Raw genomic sequence first — 22,435 nt, 5'->3', positions numbered from 1 at the left:
GAAGAAGAGGCTCGCTCACAGAATTGAACCCCTGAGCAAACCAAATGCCCAGAGCACCGGATATCTGAGCCTTCATGAAGAAATGAAGCCAGAATAAAGCTCTTTCTCTTTTAACCCTAAAGCCTAGGATTCTAGAAAACAAGTAGTTATGGAGGATTCGGTTCTTGGGTTGGACCTTGAAGAATGGGTAGGATTAGGATATGATCACTGGGAAAAAATGGGAAAGTCCCTGTTAACTGGACAGGCTCATATTACGGCAGGCCTTGAAACTCAGGCTGGCTTTCTTTCCTCTTTTTGATACAATTAGAAAACAGTCCCTTTGGTCCAGATCGAATGGAGAAGCCATTGAAGGTCTTTGGTCCCAATAAAGATATTTATGAAAGCTTAGCCTTGTAGCAGCAAGTGGTAAAACTGAAGGAGGAAGAGAATGGAACTGGGGAGAACAAGAAGTGGATAAGGGCAGGACCGGTGGTAATCTTCCTTGAATCATGCTTTATTGCATGCTCTGAGCCGCTCACCAAGACTTGGTGATCTCTCCCTTGAAACTATCGTGTACCTATCCCTCTATGAATTACATTATTCATCCACAGAGTGAGTCCAAGGATCCAGTTTCCCAGCTGGATGTACTGGAAGATAGGTGCCACTGGCAGAGGCAAGGAAGTTGACTCGGAGAACTAGTTTCATTGAAGGAAGACAGAGAATAAATTTTGTTTTTGGTATGTTGGATTTGTGGTAACAGCTGAACGTTGAGATGGAAAAGTAAAGTTCAATGCACTTTATCAACATGATTGGAAAGGAACTTTTGCGACAAACAATACAAAATTGGAGAGTCTAACCAAAATGAGGTAATGGATAAAGAAAAAAAAATTTTTTAATACATTATGTCACTTTTTTTTTTCTCTTTTGATGTGTAACTACGCAGAGATGAGTATATTTGTTTAGTTTGTGTTTTTCTTCAGTTGGCGTTAAGGGGAATAAGTGGACGTGTGATTGAAATGTTACGTGTTTGTTAAATAAAAATAAATAAAGATGGTCCCTGACTTATGACGGGGTTCTGTTATGCCAACTCCGTGGTAACCCAGTTCTGATATAAGTCAAATACCTCTATTTTTGTTTGTTTTCATTATGAATGCCTTCTATTATCAAAACCAAACCAAAACCCACTGCTGTCAAGTCGATTCTGACTCATAGCGACCCTATAGGAGAGTAGATCTGCCCCCATAGGGTTTCCAAGCCTCTAATCAGACTGCCACATCTTTCTTCCGATGAGCGGCTGGTGGAGTCCAACTGCCAACCCCTTAGTTAAGAGCCAAGTTCCTTTAACCACTGTACCACCAGGGTGGCTCCCTTTTATTATCAGTATCTTCAAAAACCCACTCTGAACATCACATCTGTGAGTGAACATCTGAGAATGATAACATCAGTAAATTACACACTGCAACACTGTACACATTACTAACGATAAGATGTACATAAAAAAAGACTGTCAGTCGTAGGTGAGTTTCATCATAACTTGAATACATTGTAAGTTGGGGACCGCCTGTAAATGAGTGGGGGAATGATGGAGAATAGTGTAAAATGTGGGCAAACATTTTAGCTCTTTTTTAGGGAGGGTGATTTAAAAACTCTTCTATCTATTATGTAATTGGATTCTATGAAAGGACTTGTGACCAACACAAATGGTGCTGGGAGGGTTCCAAGAAACAATTTTCACTATCTAGAAGGCAAACAGACCCTCAGAGGGAAGACCATCTTCCTACCCATCGGTAATAATGACAGGAAAAGTTCACTAGGCCACTGGGCTTGCGGTGTTTAGTCTCTAGGGTTAATCTTGCCTAAATTTTTTCATAAGAGTCTTGAGGATGTTTACCACGTCTCAATTACTGGGGTATCCCTCACCCCCTCACCTTGTGGTATCTCTCCCCTTCCTTTCATTCCCTCCCTTTTGTCCTTTTTTGATAGCAACTATAAAGCAGCATTATGAAATCGTTACGAAGCTTTCATTACAAAGCAGTGACGATTATGTGGTTTGGCAGGGTGGGGCAAAAGGACTCAATAAAGGAAGTGACAAGCTGTTAAGAAAGAGAAGACCATTAATAGCAACTTCTTGATTTTGTTAAGAGGCAAGCTGAAGCCATCCAAAGCAGGCAGGGAACAAGGTGATAATAAGAGAGAATGTGTTTCATAGACAAAGAGCAGAGCGCGGGGGAGAGCCATTCAGGGCAGGAGGTGACCGTTCAGGAGAGCCCGCAGACAGGATGCGCTAATCCCTCTGAACCACGCTGGCAGAAGCACTGGCTGTTTGAACTCCTTGGCAACTTCAGCCTGGTCTCAAAGTGGATCATGAGGCACGAGAATAAAAGGAAAGCTCACTGAGTTCCTCACGTCAGAGCAGGGAAAACGGCTTTGAGGCCAGCACTAGAAGATGGTAATGGTAGAAAATGGAACCAAGTTTAAAAAAAAAAAAAAGTGTCAGGTCCCTGGGAGTTTGCCTAGCATCGAGTAAGATCAAACCACCGTTGACGAGACATTCAGCATGCGTCCTACCACATGCTGCTTTGCAAGCCGCTTCTAACCAGCACTCAGCTAGCTAAAATCTCAGCCACTCTGAGGACGTTCACTCGTTCACTTGACAAACAGTAACTGAGCTCTCACTGCATCAGCCAGGAATACGCTATTAATGCTGCAAGGTGCAATGTGAGCCCTGGTGCCCTCGTCCTAACTGGTCAGTAAGTCTGAAAGGATCCTCAGAAAGCAAGGACTGGGAAACTACTGCTGAGCTGGAAGGGCACAAGCCCAGTGGAACACAGGGGTAAGCTGCAGGAGAGCCAGAGGGGTTACTGGAAAGAAGCATGTGTGTATTTAAACTCTTTGTGAGGAAAGACAAGTGACTGTGACTTTTTCTTTCCCAGGCCTAATTTTTTTCATCCATAAACCAGATGGTGGAACAAGATGACAGGTAACTTCCCTTTTGGCAGATCTGGCTTGGGGAGTCACCTGGATCCTGTGATGCGGCTGGCACAGCATGGCACTCTATTAGGGTGGAAATCTAACAGCTGTACGCACTAGAAGCTATAGGTCCTTTTTCTGTGTTTGTTGGTCAGTCTTGGAGAAATTAAGAGATGCTGAAGATGCCAACGCCTTCCCTCCACGCTCTGGGGCAGAGGTTGCAAACCAGGGCCCCTAGATTTGTTTGGCTAGTATTTGCTAAAAATTGATCTAGCATTTAAAAATTGTGTGGTTTCATCTGAAAATCCAGATTTTGGGCTTCTCTTGGAAGACTGGGAGATCTGGCAACACTGGCCTGACAGCCATTAGCTCGAGATGGGTAGCGGCTGTCCCTCCCTGCAGAGGGCAGCTGCTCTCTAGTTCGAGTCTACCCCACTCGTATTAGGGCGGCCATATAACTTGTCCAAATTATGGCACTTCTGAGATTGAAAAAGGGTGTGCTGTTAGTAATTAGGCCTGGACCACAGTCATAAACCAGGACTGTCACGGGCAATCAGAATGTAAGGTTACCTAATTCACACTGCTTACACAGGGCTTGTTTCATTCTTCTTTGCCCACTGCTATTTGGGTTATATGGTCCTAAATCTGGGGATTTCGTGAGAAAGAGAGAGAAAATGTGTAAAATGAGGAAGAGACATGAAGGGTGAAAAGAAAGCCAAGAACTGAAAGATTATTAAAATGAATGCCAATTACAGCAAAGCTTTAGGTCAAGGCAGAGCCCTGCTCGTGGCTGGCTCAGCATGTAAATTTGACCCTCCTGGCTCCCTGCCCTACACAGCACCGTCAGTTTTAATAAGCTGTGATCCCGTAGCTACAAGCGAGACTAATCAAACTGCAGAGAGCAGCCTGTTCCTAATCAGGAAGGCACGGGGAAATCATTTAACTCTGTGGTTTCTCAGTGAGCTCCAAGCTGCCTTTGCAGAAAAAAACATCCTGGATAAAAGAGTTCCTCACACGATCTAGCCTTGACCCTTTAATGGTCTTTGTTTGTGATTTTACTAAAATGCTTTAACTGTACAAGCATTTGATTAAAAAACGTTTTAAAAGGATCCTTTCCATTTTATTATTTGTTCCTTTATTCTCAGGGAATAACAAACTATCCCTCCCCTAAGCCATATAGTAAACCTCCAAACCAAAAAACCAAACCCTTGCCGTCGAGTCAATTCTGACTCACAGCGACCCTATAGGACAGAGTAGAACTGCCCCATAGTTTCCAAGGAGAGCCTGGTGGATTCAAACTGCCGACCTTTTGGTTAACAGCCATAGCACTTAACCACTACACCACCAGGGTTTTCATAGTAAACCTCAGACTCCTACTAACTACCCAAGAGTCCACTTGAATTGATCACCGTCTCCAAAGCCACTGAAAACCATCTAGGGCGTGGCTACAGTCCCAAACTAGAGGGGTTGGGGACATGGAATACCAACCATGTTGAGCACCTATGTGAGCCACCATGGTACCACGGGGTGTACATGGCAGGTATTACCCACTGGGAGTGGGAGCCAGGGCCGAGCTGCAGCAGGGCTCCTGAAGCACCCTGTACCTCAGAGCCAGAGGCCTCACTACTCAGATCTTGCGTCTCCTAGCCCCTTCAGTCCACGAAGCCTAAGACAAGCCTGTAAGAAGCTACTTCAGGCAACGGCTAACCACTGAGCTTTGGCTGGACAGCGCTGGAGTGGAATCTAAGAACTGGCTACTCAGCCTTCCTGAAGCTCAGACCTGTCACACAGGACCAGTAATGCCCAGGCCATATGATGATGCTCCAAGGGACAATGAGACATGTACGGAAAGCACTTACTGAGGGGCCTGCCACATTAGCAATGTTCCCTTGATTGTGGTTATTATTATTTTTAATATATGCTACAAGGCCTTAAATTGCTTACTTTAAAGAGACAGACAAGGGAATCTTCACAACGTGTGTCACTGAGTAAGATCTCTTTTTTGGATTCGGCATTTAGCATGAGTGCTCTTAAACAATGTCCACAGATGGAATCAATGCAGAGAAATGTTATTTTCCGATGAGAAATCTCTTGAACATTTCTGGTACCATGGAAATTTAATATTTTGTTTAATACACTCCCAACCATTTATGGAAAGGAATACACAGTGAATTTTTTTTTTTTTAATTAAAAATGTTTATTGGCCATTACCTTTCATAGATTTACTACATTAAAGGAAAGAAACTTTTTCCAAATGTGCTAACAAGAAAAAGACCCAGAAAGATCAAACAGTCTTGGGCAGAAATTTCAGTGTTTTAGACATAATAAAACACATCCATTTTGTATGGATTCTGGAATATTTATTGATACTCCTCCAACTCAATGGACTCGGCATTGAAGAAAAATGTGAACATTTGAACATACCCAATTCTGTAACATTTCAAAACAATCCAATCTTTGAGAACAGAAACTTCTGGCCATTCATGGAGGAGAGGTTACAGGAATTTCCATGAATTCAAAACTTATGACTACCACTAATAAAAAAGAACCACATGGGCTCCCAACTCATAAAAACATAGTAAGTACATAATAATTTAAAGCAATGCTCAGTAATGCCCACTGAAACAATGAACAGCAAAACACAGCACAAGAACGTAAAATGTTATTTCTCCCCCCATAAAACAAAAAAACTCTGAGCTTTTGTTAACGTTTTTATAAAAACTGTGTGCATGTGTATTCTTTATAGAAAACTTGAAAAATATAGACAAGCACGAAGAAAATAAAAACCACCTGACGTGCCATCAACACAAATGTCATTCCTGTAGCAGAAAAAAAAACTCGAAGATTTGGAGATCTGCCGAGGCCAATTTACAACACACTTCAACACGCACAGGCCAGATCTCCTCTGAGGCTCTCAACATCTCTACTGTTACCTGAGTCCTGGCCAACGGCGGGCAATAAACACGGAGGACAAGTAAGGCTGTGATTCTAAGCTAAAACTTTGTTTACCAAACTGTAGAGCTAGATGGAATCTCAGAAGTTCATTGACTGATAGTCCCATCCACCACCTTTGTCTCCACTCATTCAGGAGGAAGAGGCAAGGGGAGGCTAAGTGATGTGCCCTGGTGTCACAGCTGGGCAGGACTGAAGTCTGACGCTGTCATTGCCAGGCCAGGGCTCAGTCCAAGTGAACACACTGCAAATGAACCTCCACAAGGGGGGGCGGTCATTTGGAGGTCAGACTACTGATGACGTTGGAGGACAGACAGGTCATCGCAGAGCTGTATGACCAGAGGAAAGCACCCCAGCGACTTTCAGCTCCTAACAGGCAATTACATCAGCTCTAGGGAGACAAGTCACAATTAACAATGTGGCCAAATGACAGAATGTGACCTGGGCCAACCGATCAGAGGACCAACGTGTGAGCCCACAGTCCAGGGAGATGTGATGTTGGTTAAGCCACAAGAGAGGTTTCCTTGATTGTCCTGCCAGGGCTGGCTGCTTAGAAGACAGAAGTGTCGAAAGGAGCCCTCTTAGAGTTTAAGGATCAAAAGAAAACTCTCGACTCAGCCAGATTCCTTCTCGTCAACAGGCACATGTCCACAGGGTCATGCTACTCACAACCAGTCATACGCCTGCAATCTCCGACCCGACTCAGGGGACCCTCAGAATCTCGGCAGCTCCACTTCGAGGTTGTCCTCTCATGTCTAGAGATTTTGTCTTTAATGACTAAATGAATGGACTAAAAGAGTTAGCCTAGAGATGTTAAAGGTCATGGTTCAAATCTTCTGATCCATCCAGGTCACTGAAGCCTGTAGAAGAAATCTCCTCAGCCTCGTGGGGAAGGAATTTGGTAGGATGCTCCTGACTGGGGACACCAGTTCTCTTTCTCTCTTCGTCCCACTTGTAACACCGGTTCCGGCTGCAGGTTAAGTCAGATGTGTTTGCTAGGTCTCAAGATGCTTGCCTAAGGATAAGCTCTTTCAACTGCGCCAGTCTGTCACTTCTTAGTGCTTCCCGGATGGAGTGGAAAAATCCAAAGTAATGTTCAAAGTTGTGCATCATAAGCAGGACGCCGGCCAGCAGCTCGTTGGTCACCAGCAGATGGTGGATGTACGCACGAGTGTGATTCTTACAGCAGTAACAGGAACACCCTCTCACCAACGGGTCAAAGTCCTCCTGGTACCTGAGAAAAGAAGTCACCACGACACTCCAGAAGTGAGCAATAAGAGGAATCCACAGCCTAGACTGTCTATCCTGCTGGTGCAGTAACCAACGTTTAATAACGCTGCTGGCAAATTCTCATTGCAGGGTACCTGATTAAATGGCAATGTGGTCAAAAGTTAACAAAGAGCCACAACATGGAGGAATCTTGGAAACGTTATGCCAGATACTGTACAATTCTACTTATATGAAATATCTAGAAGAGGCAAATGCATGGAGACAGAGAGGAGAGGAGAAGTTACCAGGGGCTAAGAGGAGAGGGCAGTGCTTAGTGGGTATGAAGTTATTGCTTGAAGAGTCTAGACTTTCCGTTTGGGGCGATGGAAAAGTTTTATAAGTGAATGGTGGTGATGGCTGTACAACACCGTGAATGTAGTTAATCCACTGAATTATAGACTTCAAAATGGTTAAAAAGGCAAATTTTATGTCACTTTTTTTTAATAGTATTTTAAGTGAGAGTCTACAAATCAAGTCAGTCTCTCATACAAAAATTTATATTAAAAAAAAAAAAATCCAGCACCGTCGAGTCAATTCCGACTCATAGCGACCCTATAGGACAGAGTAGAACTGCCCCACAGAATTTCCAAGGAGTGCCTGGCGGATTTGAACTGCCAACCTCTTGGTTAGCAGCCATAACACTTAACCACTACACCACCAGGGTTTCCATAAAAAAAAAAAAAAAAAAAGTTTATATACACCTTGCTATATACTCCTAGTTGCCTGCCCCCTAATGAGACAGCACACTCCTTCTCTCCACCATCTATTTTCGTGTCCGTTCAGCCAGCTTCGCCCCCCTCTGCCTTCTCATCTCCCCTCCAGACAGGAGCTGCCCACATAGTTTCATGTGTCTACTTGATCCAAGAAGCTCACTCCTCACCGGTATCATATTCTATCCTATAGTCCAGTCCAATCCCTGTCTGAAGAGCTGGCTTTGGGAATGGTTCCTGTCCTGGGAGTAACATGTTTTACCACAATGGTAAGAACAATAAGAAGCCAACAAAGTGCACAATGAGCCATGGAGACCCAGGTGTTTTCCTCTGACCGATGCAACCTCAAAGACTGAAAGTTACACGAGACCATCAAGAAAGTCGTCCAATCATTCATCAGTGTTGAGCGCTGTTCGTGACACTGCAAAGGCACACCATATTAGGGAACGTCACCAGGACTAACACCAGGAGATACAGTATTCCTTTAGATACTCACATCGCTGTTTGCAGTTTGCAAAGCACTGTCACTTACTGTTTCGTTTAATCTCCATAAAAACCCTTGGAGATAGGCCCTTTTATTGTCATTTTACAGATGAAGAAACGAAGGCTACTGTAGGGGTGAGGAGGGAAGGCTCTGTAGCCACAGTGTGACCTTCGATTACTGACTCCTCAACTCCCCAGGGCAAGTCACTTAATCTCCCCCCTTGCGTGCGTTTTCTCATCTGTGAATCAAGGGTAAGAACAGTGCCTACCTGGTGGAGTTCTTGTGAGGAATAAATGAGGTAATGCAGTAAAGGGCTTGATCACTGTGGCGCACGGCCCAGCCCCAAGCCCCATGCCGTGGGGTCGATTCCGACTCACAGCAACCCTACAGAACAGAGTAGAACCACCCCATAAGGTATTCAAGGAGTGGCTGGTGGATTCAAACTGTCAAACTTTTGGTTAGCTGCCAAATACTCAACAATTGTGCCACCAGGGCTCCATGCGGCTCCATGCAGCACATACTAAGCACTGTATGTGTGTTACTTTTATCAGCTATTAAAGACAGTTTAAGTGACTTGACCAAGGTCACACAATCAAGAGCACTGTTAGGATTTCAATTCCAAGGCTCCAAAACTTCAAATCTAGTGCTGGTAACAAGAAAACTACAATTTCAATTAAAACTATAATGTAAGGGGAAATTTAGTAGTAACAATTTTATACCGCCCTAACATTCTAAATACAGAAATGAATCTCCTCAGCTATTTTTTAGGAAGATAAATGTGGTTGTTGTTAGGTGCAGTTGAGTCGGTTTCAACTCACGGTGACCTTAGGTACTACAGAACAAAACACTGTCCGGTCCTGTGCCATACTGACAATCGTTGCTATGTTTGAGCCCTTTGTTACAGCCATTGTGCCAATCTATCTCGTTGAGGGTCTTCCCCTTTTCTGCTGACCTACTTTACCAGGTATAATGTTCTTCTCCAGGGACTGATCCCGCCTGGTAACATGTCCAAAGTATGTGACACAAAGCCTTGCCATCCTCACCTGTAAGGAGAATTCTGGCTACACTTCTTCCAAAACAGATTTGATCATTCTTCTTGTAGTCAATATTCCGCACCAACATCATGATTCAAAGGCACCAATGCTTCTTCGGCCTTCTTTATTCACTGTCCAGCTTTTGCAGGTGTACGAGGTGATTGAAAATACTATGGTTGGGGTCAAGTGCACCTTAGTCCTCAAGGTGACATCTTTATTTTTTAAAATGTTAAAGAGGTCTTTTGCGACAAATTTGCTCAATGCAATACATCTTTTGATTTCTGGACTGCTGCTTCCATGGCTGTTGATTGTGGATTCAAGTAAAAGGAAATCCTTGACAACTTCAATATTTCCTCCATTTATCATGATGTTGTTTTCTTTATGTTGAGGTGCAATCCACACTGAAGGCTGTAGTCTTTGACCTTCATCAGTAAATGCTTCAAGTCCTCTTCACTTTCAGCAAGCAGGGTTGTGTCATCTGCATATTGCAGGTTGTTAATGAGTCGTCCTCCAATCCTGATGGCATGCGCTTCTTCATACAGTCCAGCTTCTTGCAGTACTTACCGAGCATAGAGATAAATAAGTATGGGGAAAGAACACAACCCTGACTCACAACTTTCCTGACTTTAAACCATGCTGTATCCCCTTGTTCTGTTTGAACAACTGCCTCTTCATCTATGTACAGGTTCCGCATGAGCTTCACAATGTTATCCATAACTTGTTATGATCCACACAGACGAAGGCCTTTGCACAGTCAATAAAACACAGGTAAACATCTTTCTGGTAGTCTATACTTTCAGCCAAGATCCATCTGACATCAGCAATGATATCCTTGGTTCCACGTCCTCTTCTGAGTCTGGCTTGAATTTCTGGCAGTTCCCTGTCAGGGCACCACTGCAACCATTGTTGATTTATCTCAGCATGATTTTACTTGCATGTGATATGAATGATACTGTTCATAATTTCCGCATTCCGTTGTACCCCCTTCCTCAGAATAGGCACACATCTGGACCTCTTCCCGTCAGCTGGCCAGGTAGCCGTCTTCCGCATTTCTTGGCACAGGTGAATGGGTGCTTCCAGTGCTGTATCCATTTGTGGGAACATCTCCACTGGTATTCCCTCAGTAACTGGAGTGTTGTTTTTTGCCAATGCCTTCAGCGCAGCTTGGATTTCTTCCTTCAGTAACGTTGGTTCTTGATCATATGCTACCTCCTGAAATGGCTGAACATCAACCAATTCTTTTTGGTACAGTGACTTTGCATATTCCTTCCATCAGCTTTTCAAGCTTCCTGTGTCATTCAGCATTTTCCCCATAGAATCCTTCAATATTGTAACTCGAGACTCAGTTCTTTCAGCTTGAGAAATGCTGAGAGCGCGCTTCCCTTTTGGGTTTCTATCTCTAGGTCTTTGCCCATTTCATTATAATACTTTACTTCTCCAGCCATCCTTTGAAATCTGTTCAGCTCTTTTAGTTTATCATTTCTTCCATTCACTTTAGCTACTCAACGTTCAAGAGCAAGTTTCAGAGTCTCTTCTGACATCCATTTTGGTCTTTTTTTCTTTTCTGTCTTTTTAGTGACCTTTTCTTTATTAATATCAGGTCCCTGATGTCACCCCACAAAACATCTGGTCTTCAGTCATTAGTTCAATGTGTCAAATCTCAGCCATTAGTTCAATGTGTCAAATCTGTTCTTGAGATGGTCTCTAAATTCAATAGGGATGCATTCCAGGTCGCACTTGGGCTCTCATGGATGTGTTTTAATTTTCTTCAGCTTCAACTTGAACTTGCATACAAACAACTGATGGTCTGTTCCACAGTCGGCCCCTGACCTTGTTGTGACTGACGATGCTGAGCTTCCCCACTGCCTTCTCCACAGATGTAGTTGATTTGATTTCTGTGTATTCCATCTGGCAAAGTCCACAGGCATAGTCACCGTTTATGTTGGAAAAAGGTATTTCCAATGAATAAGTCATTAATCTTACAAAATTCTATCATGTAATCTCCTGTGTCATTCCTATCACCGTATTTTCCAACTACCGGTTCTTGTTTGCTTCTGACTTTCCCATTCCAATCACCAGTAATTATCAATGCATCTTGATTGCAGGTTTGATTCATTTCAGAGTGCGGAAGTTGGCAAAAATTTTCAATTTCTTCATTTTTGCCACAGTGGTTGGTGCGTAAATTTGACTAATAGTCATATAAACTGGTCATCTCTGTATGCATATGGATATTATCCTATCACTAACAGCACTGTATTTCAAAATAGATCTTGCAATGTTCTTTTTGACCATGAACGTGACGCCATTCCTCTTCAATTTGTCAATCCCCACAGAGTTGACCATATGATTGTCTGATTCAAAATGGCCAATACCAGCCCGTTTCAGCTCATGGATGCCTAGGATAGCAATCTTTAAGCATCCCATTTCACTTTTGACAGCTTCCAGGTTTCCTTGATTTATACTTCACACATTCCACGTTCCAATTATTAATGAATGTTTGGAGCTGTTTCTTCCCATTTTGAGTCATGCCCTATCAGCAAATGAAGGTCCCAAGAGCTTTACTCCATTCATGTCATTAATTTCGACTCTCCTTTGAGGAGGCAGCTCTTCCCCGGTCGTCTTTTGAGTGCCTTCCAACCTGAGGAGCTCCTCTTCCAGCACTATACCAGACAATGTTCTGCTGCTATTCATTAGGTTTTTGCTGGCCAATTTTTTCAGAAGGCGATTGCCAGGATCTTCTTCCCAGAGTATCTTAGTATGTCAGTCTGTCGTACTGTGGTGGCTTGCATGTTGCTGTGATGCTGGAGACTATGTCGCCATTATTTCAAAGAGCAATAGGGTCACCCATGGTGGGCAGGTTTCAGCAGAGCTTCCAGAACAAGACATTTAAAGTATTAGGATGGAGTAAAAGACACCAAACACAACGGATTTGGTGTATTGTTTCTCATTGCTTTCCTAAAATAGCTATCTAGCCTTAGTTTTCTAATAAGACAAAATACACAAATCATTTGCAGAAAAAAAGTTTTTCTGCAACTGAATTTGAGAAGGCCCAAATAATATTCAACTATAAATTTTACGGTCATTAACGGAAAAGGAACATTTTACATAAGCTTTTTAAAAAGACAGAAACGAGAAAGCCAGAAATTAAAATCCAAAGTTAAAAAAAATTCCTTACTTTTTTTCCTTCAGGTTAATTTCAAAGGATGTCATCTCTTGGGTGCAATCAGTTGTTTTAATTTTCTTTGTTTGATCCAGATATTTTATTTCTTCTTCTGTCCCATTTTGTTGTAATACTGAAAGACAAACCAGTAAAAAGTCTGAATGAAGATCAGATAAGGAGTAGCCACTGGAAGAATTTTATCTTAGTCATCATTTCATGCCCTTTGACCCTGTCATTTTGTTCCTAAGAATTTATCCTAAAGAAATCACAGAAGAAAAATAGCAGTATGCACCAAGATGGTCACTGACCTGTTATCTATAATACCAAAACAATCTAGGGGTCCAAACATGCCTAAGCAAATTAGGGTTACGAGCATATGACATACAATCTAATTGTCTATGAGTAATTTTAAAAAGTTGGTGTGTGTTTGTGTGTTAAAGAGAGAGACAGAGGGAATAAATATGTGTGTGTATTGGGGTTATTCCCATGTCTCAACATAACGCACATGCAAATACATTTAGCTTTGTAACTCATCTATCTGGGATACAGGCAAACTAGAATAGGGTTGTAATTTCTATATTCTGCACAGAGACTTTGACCTTCCAGGGAACCCCGATTATCCAGAATTACAAAAGGACTTGAGTTGTTCCCTTGAACTCTTTGCTTTAAAAACAAACATTCCTAGAATTGCAGAAGAAACGCATGCTTCTATACAAAAAGCCAGCTGCCTTGAAAGGGGGAAGTAGGTAAGAAGCATTTCTGGGAACGAGTGGTAACAATCTCAGTGCTGGCCCAAAAAGAATGGGCAGGTGGTCCTACACATGTAGATTTTGTCAAGGTCAAAGGGAGAAGCGAAGTGCCCTGAGCACTGAGCACAGCGGTTACTATTTTGTCCCCATGAACTAGCATGCTGAGGTGGAGACCATTAATAACTCCCTTAAGGTTAATAAGCTTGGCCCCGACATTCTGGAAAACTCCTATCACTCGGGGGAACTGCTGTCTATATTAGTCGCCTTATTCCTTTGGAATTGTCACTTGGACAAAGGACTTCAATTAATATCTACATGTACTTATGCAAACACAAATATGATTAATGATAATACTTTTATAAAAGTGTCCAAGTGATTTGAGTTTTCCTAATCATGAAAAAAGAAGACTTTCTCTGGCCATAGAGAGACTCATTTATTCCACAGACATCAGTCTCAGTTCTCTTTAGAGCTTTACATATTCACGGTACTGAAAAGCTAGTAGTTACCTCTGTCCTGACAGAAGTAATTCAGTTTTGTAAATGAATTCATGAAAAGTTATAAAATGCTTATGGCTTACCCATTCACATATACTATGTTCCAGTCTGTCTAAAGGACAGCCAAACCGATTTACTTAGTCTGGTTTATCTTGTTTCCACAAGCATTATGATCTACACTGATGGCTAAATGACTTTATAAAGCTGTAACATCTTCTGAACTAAATTTCATTAACTTGCAGAAAATGAAATGAACCCATAAAGAAGTTCCTGACTCTATTCCAATTTCAGATTGGTACTGGTAAAGCAAGAGGTCAAGAGACATCAGACAAAGGGAGAAGAAAGCCTTCTTGGAAGGAAGCCTGGGCACGCAGCATTCTGCCCAGCCCAAAAGCCTGTCTCCCAGTCCCTTGTTACTACTGGTTACGTGTTAGCATCAGAAGCTGATTTTCTTCATTTCTGGATGACTAAACAATACGATGGAAGTGCTTCAAAGCACCATTAGCAAAGGGAAACAGCTTTCACCTCTCATTGTGTAAAACAAACAAAAAAAATAACACCAGGGTCAGAGGGGAGTGAGGGGCATGAGGTTTGCAAAATGCAGACAAGAACCCTTTTTGTAGAAGAACAAAATCACTTGTATATCAAGCAATTCAAAGGTTTTCTTCCCTTGGATTTTCATCACTACTCACTCTGAATGTTCTTTCTCGGGCTAATAGAAGAGGTTCTGTTTTTCCTGGTTCGGCTCACTACAAAATCACTCCCTAATATTGGTGAGCACATGTATAGTATCAAGACTCTGGTTTTGTGTGTCAACATGCCAGGGTGTAGAGATAAATAGGCACATATTTTTGCCTTGTGACTCAAGCCAAAAATTAAGCAGGAACAGAAGAAACTTGTGGATAACCCAGGGATCAGCTTCCAAAGACCTACGTGTCTCTTCAGGATTCGGCTGGAAATCAAAGCTGAAAGTCAGGGCACACCCCCGCTCTGTCACTTGATACGGGAAAAAACTCTCAAACAGGTCCACTCCTCTCTCAATGCACTTTAGCACCTCATCCGGCCGGCTGACACCACAGATGAGCCTGTGAAAACAGCAGCAAGAACAGACGTTGAGGACATGGCAGGAATGAATCAGAGTCCCTCCAACGAACAGGGCACTAGAAGCGGTAACAATGAAAACAGCACGCACAGCGGCAATGGCAGGGGGCAGACAGCACGGGTGCTGGACGGACACAGACCTGGGCAGGCAGAGATCTGGGCTTGAAGCCTAGCTCTGCTGTTTATTCACCACGCACAGCGGCAATGGCAGGGGGCAGACTGCACGGGTGCTGGACGGACACAGACCTGGGCAGGCAGAGATCTGGGCTTGAAGCCTAGCTCTGCTGTTTATTCACCACGCACAGCGGCAATGGCAGGAGGCAGACTGCACGGGTGCTGGACGGACACAGACCTGGGCAGGCAGAGATCTGGGCTTGAAGCCTAGCTCTGCTGTTTATTCACCACGCACAGCGGCAATGGCAGGGGGCAGACTGCACGGGTGCTGGACGGCCACAGACCTGGGCAGGCAGAGATCTGGGCTTGAAGCCTAGCTCTGCTATTTATTCACTTGCTGTCTTACTTTGGGAAGGCTTTTGACCCAAGTATCAGTTTTCTCATTTTAAACCAAGGGCGTACATACCCCACAGAACTGTGGTGAGGCATAATGAGATAGTGTCTGGAAAAGCAGTACAGTTTCTGGCCCCAAAGAAGCTCAATAAAGGTTACTTCTCTTTCCACTCCCATCCCTTCTAAGCAACCTCTCTAGTCTTATGTTGAACTTTATATCTATACGTAATGCTTAAGTGCTACGGCTGTGAACCAAAAGGTCAGCAGTTCGAATCCACCAGGTGCTCCTTGGAAACCCTATGGGGCAGTTCTACTCTGTCCTACGGTATCGCTATGAGTCAGAATCAACAGGTTTGGTTTCATTTATCTTCTTATACACTATATAGATTTTTCAAGAGTACAAAGTTGTGTGCTTTATTTCCCTCAAGTACTTTCCATGTTTTAACTGTATTTCCTTTTTTTTTTTTTTTTTTAATAACTGGTTCAAGAAAGACATTTTTATCTACTACATTCCACAGAGGTTCATTTACAAAGCAATCCCCACTCTCAGAATTTCAGCTCTGGCAACAGGATCTAAGTATCTAGTTGGACTTCTTTATGCGTCTTTATATCGCCTCTGTTAAGGAAAAGTCTGCACTGTGGAATGAGATGATGTTTTCAGAGACAATGGATTAAGGCATTCTGAAAGTGTTACAAATACTCAAGCGTGTTTTGCCGCTAAAAAAGATGGGAGGTGCAATAGATCAGGGCTGGCTGGCTGCCATTGTTTCCTATTTTTGTTTTTCTATCTGTAGCCTCTTTTTACGAACTGGCAGAGGACAGCTAACAGTCTCTGATTCCTAAAAGAAGTTTAAAGAAAAAGAGGCTTATGTAATATTAACACCCAGAACCCTTAAATACATGCCCGTTTTCCTGATGAGTTTCCTTCTAGTAATGTTATGTTTTAGAACTTCTTTCCAACTGAAGCTGGCATTTCTGTACGTATACATAAAAAAAAAAAACAAAACCACCCCAGCTTTCATATCCAGGCACAGACATCTGTGAGTCCTTAAGTCAAAGGAGTCCAGAAAATGGCTAGAAATACCGGTGCTGAATTATCTTCGCCAGAATGAAATAAGCACAGGATGGGGAGCAATGAACAGAGAGCTAGGTTAAAACTGGAGGGGCAAACGCTGGCTGTCGTCGCTGTCAGGTGCCATGGAGTCAATTCTGACTCATAGCGACCCTATGTACAACAGAACCAAACACTGCTCAGTCCTGCGCCATCCTCGCAATCGTTGTTATGCTTGAGCCCATTGTAGCAGCCACCGTGTCAATCCATCTCGTTGAGCGTTTTCCTCTTTTTCGCCGACTCTCACTTTACCAAGCATGATGTCCTCTTCCAAGGACTGGTGCCTCCTGACAACATGCCCAAAGAATGTGACATGTAGTCTCACCATCCTTGCTTCTAAGGAGCGTTCTGGTTGTACTTCTTCTAAGACAGATTTGTTCAGTCTTTTGGCAGTCCACGGTATAGTCAATATTCTTCGCCAGCACCACCATTTAAAGGTGTCAATTCTTCTTCAGTCTTCCTTAGTCACTGTCCAGCTTCCACATGTATGCGAGATGAATGAAAACACCATGGCTTGGGTCAGGAGCACCTTGGTCTCCAAGGTGACATCTTTGCTTTTGAACACTTTAAAACAGCTCTTTTGCAGCAGATTTGCCCAACGCAGTCGTCTTTTGATTTCCAGACTGCTGCTTCCATGGCTGTCGATTGTGGGTCCAAGTAAAATGTAATCCTTGACAACTTTGTTTGTCGTGATGTTGCTTATTGGTCCAGTTGTGAGGGTTTTTCTTTATGTTGAGGTGTAATCCATACTGAAGGCTGTGGTCTTTGATCTTTATCAGTAAGTGCTTCAAGTCCTCTTCACTTTCAGCAAACAAGGTTGTGTCATCCACATAACACAGGTTAATGACTCTTTCTCCATCTTGATGCCCCGTTCTTCTTCACAGAGTCCAGCTTCTCTTATTATCTGCTCGGCATAGATTGAATAAGTCTGATGAAAGGATACAACTCTGACTCACACCCTTCCTGACTTTAAACCATGCAGTATCCCCCTGTTCTGTTCAAACAGCTGCCTTTTGATCTGTGTACATGTTCCTCTTGAGCACAATTAGGTGTTCTGGAATTCCCATTCTTCACAGTGTTATCCATAGTTTGTTATGATCCACACAGTTGAATGCCTTTGCATAGTCAATAAAACACAGGTAAACATCCTTCTGGTATTCTCTGCTTTCAGCCAGGATCCATCTGACATCAGCAATGATATACCTGGTTCCATGTCCTCTTCTGAAAGCGGCCTGAATTGCTGCCTGTTCCCTGTCGACATACAGCTGCAGCCATTTTTGAATGATCTTCAGCAAAATTTTGTTTGTGTGTGATATTAATGATATTGTTCTATAATTTCTGCATTTGTTGGATCACCTTTCTTGTGAAGAGGCATAAATATGGATCTCTTCCAGTCAGTTGGCCAGGGAGCTGTCTTCCATATTTCTTGGCATAGACGAGTGAGCACCTCCAGCGCTGCATCTGTTTGTCGAAACATCTCAATTGATATTCCACCAATTCCTGGAGCCTTGTTTTTCACCAATGCCTTCAGAGCAGCTTGGACTTCTTCCTTCAGTACCATCGGTTCCTGATCATATGCTACCTCTTGAAATGGTTGAACTTCAACTAATTCTTTTTGGTATAACGACTCTGGGTATTCCTTCCATCTTCTTTTGATGCTTCCTGAGTCATTTAATATTTTCCCCATGGAATCCTTCACTATTGCAACTCGAGGCTTGAAATTTTTCTTCAGTTCTTTCAGCCTGGGAAATGCAGAGCTTGTTCTTCCCTTTTGGTTTTTATCTCCAACTCTTTGCACATGTCATTATAATAAGTTACTTTGTCTTCTCAAATTGCCTTTTGAAATCTTCTGTTAGTTCTTTTATTTCATCATTTCTTCCTTTTGCTTTAGTTACTCGATGTTCAGCAGCAAGTCTCAGAGTCTCTTCTAATATCCGTTTTGGTCTTTTCTTTCTTTCCTGTCATTTTAATGACCTCTTGCTTTCTTCACGTATGATGTCCTTGATGTCATTCCACAACTTGTCTGGTCTTCGGTCAATAGTGTTCAACACGTCAAACCTATTCTTGAGTTGATTCCAAGGTTGCTATGAGTTGGCAAAATCCTGGCTAGAGTGATGGAAATGTTCAATACCCTGATGTTTACACACATAAAAATATACATGTTTAAAAACTCAATGGAGCTGTATATTAATGTATGTACTTTACCGAAAACTAGATTTCAATTTAAAAAAAATTAAATTGCATATACTATATATGATACCACACTCCTACAAAAAACCAAACCCGTTGCCGGTGAGTTGATTCTGGCTCATGGCGGCCCTACAGGACAGAACGAAACTGCCCCACAGGGTTTCCAAGGAGCAGCTGGTGGACTCACACTGCCAATCCTTTGGTTAGCCACCAAGTTCTTAACTGCTACGCCACCAGGGCTCCACAACACCCCTAAGGAATCTAAAGCTGCACCCCATAATCAAAATTTAATTTTTCTGCAAGAAAAAAGAGTGAGTATTCACACCAAGTGATACAAGACTTTGTTTAGCCTTTTTAAATATTTTAAGAACTGAGTAGCCTATTAAGACATCAGCTACACTCAGAAATACTGAATTTGTGGCTTTACAGATCATTCCTTCTCACCAGCAGATAGGGGATTCTGCAATTTATGAAAACTTGTGACTCAAACCTGCTAGTGTTGCCAATACCCTTAATTTAAAAAACATGGCATCACTCACTACCTGCCTCGAATCTGAGAATTTCGAAAGGTGGAGTCCCTCTTCGTTCTACCAGGAACCCTACAACTCTCTTCAACTTCCCTAGATTATGTCAGAGTTCCACATGACTTTATACTGCCCCCAGACACCATGCCATCATGAATACAGCACAATATTTGCATTTGGTCAGGAATGAGGGAAAGAGTACAACACCTGTCCTCACTTATAATGAGGATCAAATGACATAATTCACACGGCAATTATCCTCTGGCACCTATTCTGAAATCAAGGGCTGTCACGGATTGAATTATGTCGCCCCCAAAATTTGCGTATCAACTTGGTTAGGCCCTGATTCCAGTATTCTGTGGTTGTTCTTCATTTTGTGACTGTAATTTTCTGTTGAGAGGATTAGGGTCGGATTGTAACACCACCCTCACTCAGGTCACCTCCCTGATCCAAGGTAAAGGGAGTTTCCCTGGGGTGTGTCCTGCACCACCTTTTCTCTCTCAAGAGATAAAAGGAAAGGGAAGCAAGCAGAGAGTTGGGGACCTCATATCACCATGAAAGCAGCACCAGGAGCAGAGCACGTCCTTTGGACATGGGGTCCCTGCACCCGAGAAGCTCCTTGATCAGGGGAAGATTGAGGACAAGGACCTTCGTCCGGAGCCGACAGAGAGAGAAAGCCTTCCCCTGGACCTGATGACCTAAATTTGGACCTGTAACCTACTAGACCGTGAGAAAATAAATTTCTCCTTGTTAAAGCCACCCACTTGTGGTATTTCTGTTATGGCAGCACTAGAAGACCAAGACAAGGGCAGGACAGTCTCGATGCCAACTCCCCTCAGAGTCCGCCAGCCGATTCGGCCCAGAAAGTTCCTAATCAAAAGATGAAAGAACATGCCTATGTATAGACTGCATAATACACACTTGTCAGCCAGCACCCCTGTCCAGCACCCTGCATGGCTGGGCCTGCATCTTAGCGGAGCACTAGCCTTGGTTTGTCCTCCGGCAGCTCGGCAGTGACTGATGACAGCAAGTGTAGTCCAGTCTCCAGGGTCATCAGATTCCCCTGAAAGCCATCCAGAAGGAAGCCACCAACTGGCCGCTTGGCTGTCTCTCGTGCTGACCTGAGCCTCTCCTCCATCACATCTCCACCTTCAATCACTCCAATGATCACACTTTTCTGAAGAACCTGAAGTAGGAAAGGATTGACTGTTGTTAACTGTTGACAGTAGCAGAGACCTTTGTCTAAATGAACCTTACACCCAAGTCCAATGGAGAGAGGAAGTCTCCAGTGGAGCTGCTGCAGTTGGAACAGGCTAGGGGCATGCTTCCCACTCTTTCCCTTCCTGAGAAGCTCTGGATTAAAGAACACAATTTGAAAGCCACTGGAATTGACAAGCAAAGGCTGAGGAAAAACACAGGCAATCAACATAGGTGGTAATGTTCTCATTTAGATAACTGAAACACTGAGCAGGTATTATAGGAAAAGCACAAAAGGAACAGTTTTGATTTATTTAAAGGACTATCCAGGCCTGCTTTAGGCTACCTCCAGGTCTGTCAATCAGGGATAACTTTTGGAACTTAGAAATCGATTGGCATAAAATAAAGACCTCTACTACCCACCATCCTCAGGAATAAATTCTAGGTGTCCCTAAGATCTGAATATAAAAAAGTATAGTTATATAAGTATTAGAAGAACATACTGAATATTTTATAATCTTGGGGTAAGGACGGCCTTCCTGAGCCAACTAAGGCTTACAGGAAAAGACTAACATATTTGAGCACAAAAACATTAAAACTTCTCTAGTGAAATATACCAGCAACAAAGGCAAAAGGCAACTTACTCTTTGGAGGCACAGATCAATGTATGCAAATGACCTAGACACACACGGAGAATTGCCAGACCTCATCAGAGGGAAATGCAGACTGGAAACAATGGGCTATCATTTCTGCCCATCACACTGGCAAAAAAGTTAAAAGAGACCAACAAAGCAGAGGTGAAAGTGTCAGGGAAAGGGTACTAATAGAACCTGATAACTGGAGAGTAAAAATCAGCTCGGCCTTGTCATGAACTGAACTGTGTCCCCCCAAAAATATGTATCACCTTGGTTAGGCCATGATTCCCAGTATTGTGTGGTTGTCCTCCATTTTGTGATTGTAATTTTATGGGGACCTTATACCACCAGGAAAGCAGCACCAGGAGCAGAGCACATCCTCTGGACGTGGGGTCCCTGTGCCTGAGAAGCTCCTTGACCAGGGGAAGATTGAGGACAAGAACCTTCCTCCAGAGCTGAGGGAGAGAGAAAGCCTTCCCCTGGAGCCAACGCCTTGAATTTGGGCTTGTAACCTACCAGACTGTGAGAAAATAAATTTCTCTTTGTTAAAGCCATCCACGTGTGTGGTATTTCTATTATGGCAGCATTAGATAACTAAGACAAGCCTCTTGTGAGGTCTAGCAGGCAACATTTATCAAAATGTCAATGCTTGTGTCTTTACATGCTAAAGCGCCACTTCTGAGAATCTCTCCTACGAATGTATTCATGTGTATTATGGCCGCAGGAGACAGTCAAGTGGCACCAAGTATATTCACAAAGGTGTTTATATAGAATAGTGAAAACTGAGAACAACTGAAACATCCATCCACAGAGTAATGGCTTAAGCAAATTATGGTTGTTTACAGTGTGGCTTCTTATGCAGCTGTTTTGGAAAGAATGTGGTAGATATAGTAATATATGCATTGACAGGGAAAAAGTTTCAAGACACTGTTCAATGAAAAACAAGTAAATTGCTCAGCATATGACCATATTCTATGTAGTAAAAACCAGATACAGGTATATATGTGTATGTAACTGCAAAAAATAAGGTTTGCAAGGAAATATACAAATCAACAGTGGCTCTATGGTAGGAGGGGAGGGATGGGGAGGGAGCCTGGTGTGCTGTGAAGAGGGAATTTCACTTCTCAGTTTAAGCAGGAGGGACACAATCAGATCATTCCTCTAGAGAAGACTGGCTGCTGTGTGGAGAACGGGCGGAGCGTAAGTATGGCCAAAGGACAGGGGCAGGAGACAAGATTAATGAAACAGATGTGTGGTGTGCCAGCTGAACAAAAGAGCTGTTAAAAGATTACCATCTAGAAGTTCGGTAAACAGGAACCACACCCTGTCAACATAACACTGAAACACAAGACTGAATTACTAACTCCTT

At 42.9% G+C, this 22,435-nt stretch overlaps 1 protein-coding gene across 9 annotated transcripts in view; it reads right to left on the bottom strand.

The window, feature by feature from the left end:
• QTRT2 (queuine tRNA-ribosyltransferase accessory subunit 2) overlaps nt 1-22,435 on the bottom strand; it is a 74,940-nt gene that overhangs the window by 32,445 nt on the left and 20,060 nt on the right. For 3 of the 9 annotated variants that reach the window (XM_010592944.3, XM_003412985.4, XM_023551780.2), the window contains exons 6-9: nt 20,221-20,420; nt 14,735-14,886; nt 12,574-12,691; nt 2,481-7,135 (exon numbers count right to left, since the gene is read on the bottom strand). In XM_010592944.3, the coding sequence (XP_010591246.1) occupies nt 6,904-7,135; nt 12,574-12,691; nt 14,735-14,886; nt 20,221-20,420 (702 nt within the window). In that variant the 3' untranslated portion in view covers nt 2,481-6,903. The other 6 variants (XM_023551776.2, XM_023551777.2, XM_064282067.1 and 3 more) reach the window with 6 other exon arrangements.

Source organism: Loxodonta africana, chromosome 1 (genome assembly GCF_030014295.1).
Source record: "Loxodonta africana isolate mLoxAfr1 chromosome 1, mLoxAfr1.hap2, whole genome shotgun sequence".
In the NCBI taxonomy this organism is placed as follows: domain Eukaryota; kingdom Metazoa; phylum Chordata; class Mammalia; order Proboscidea; family Elephantidae; genus Loxodonta; species Loxodonta africana.
The sequence above is the reverse complement of the archived record's forward strand: the minus strand, read 5'-3'. Positions and strand labels throughout refer to the sequence as shown.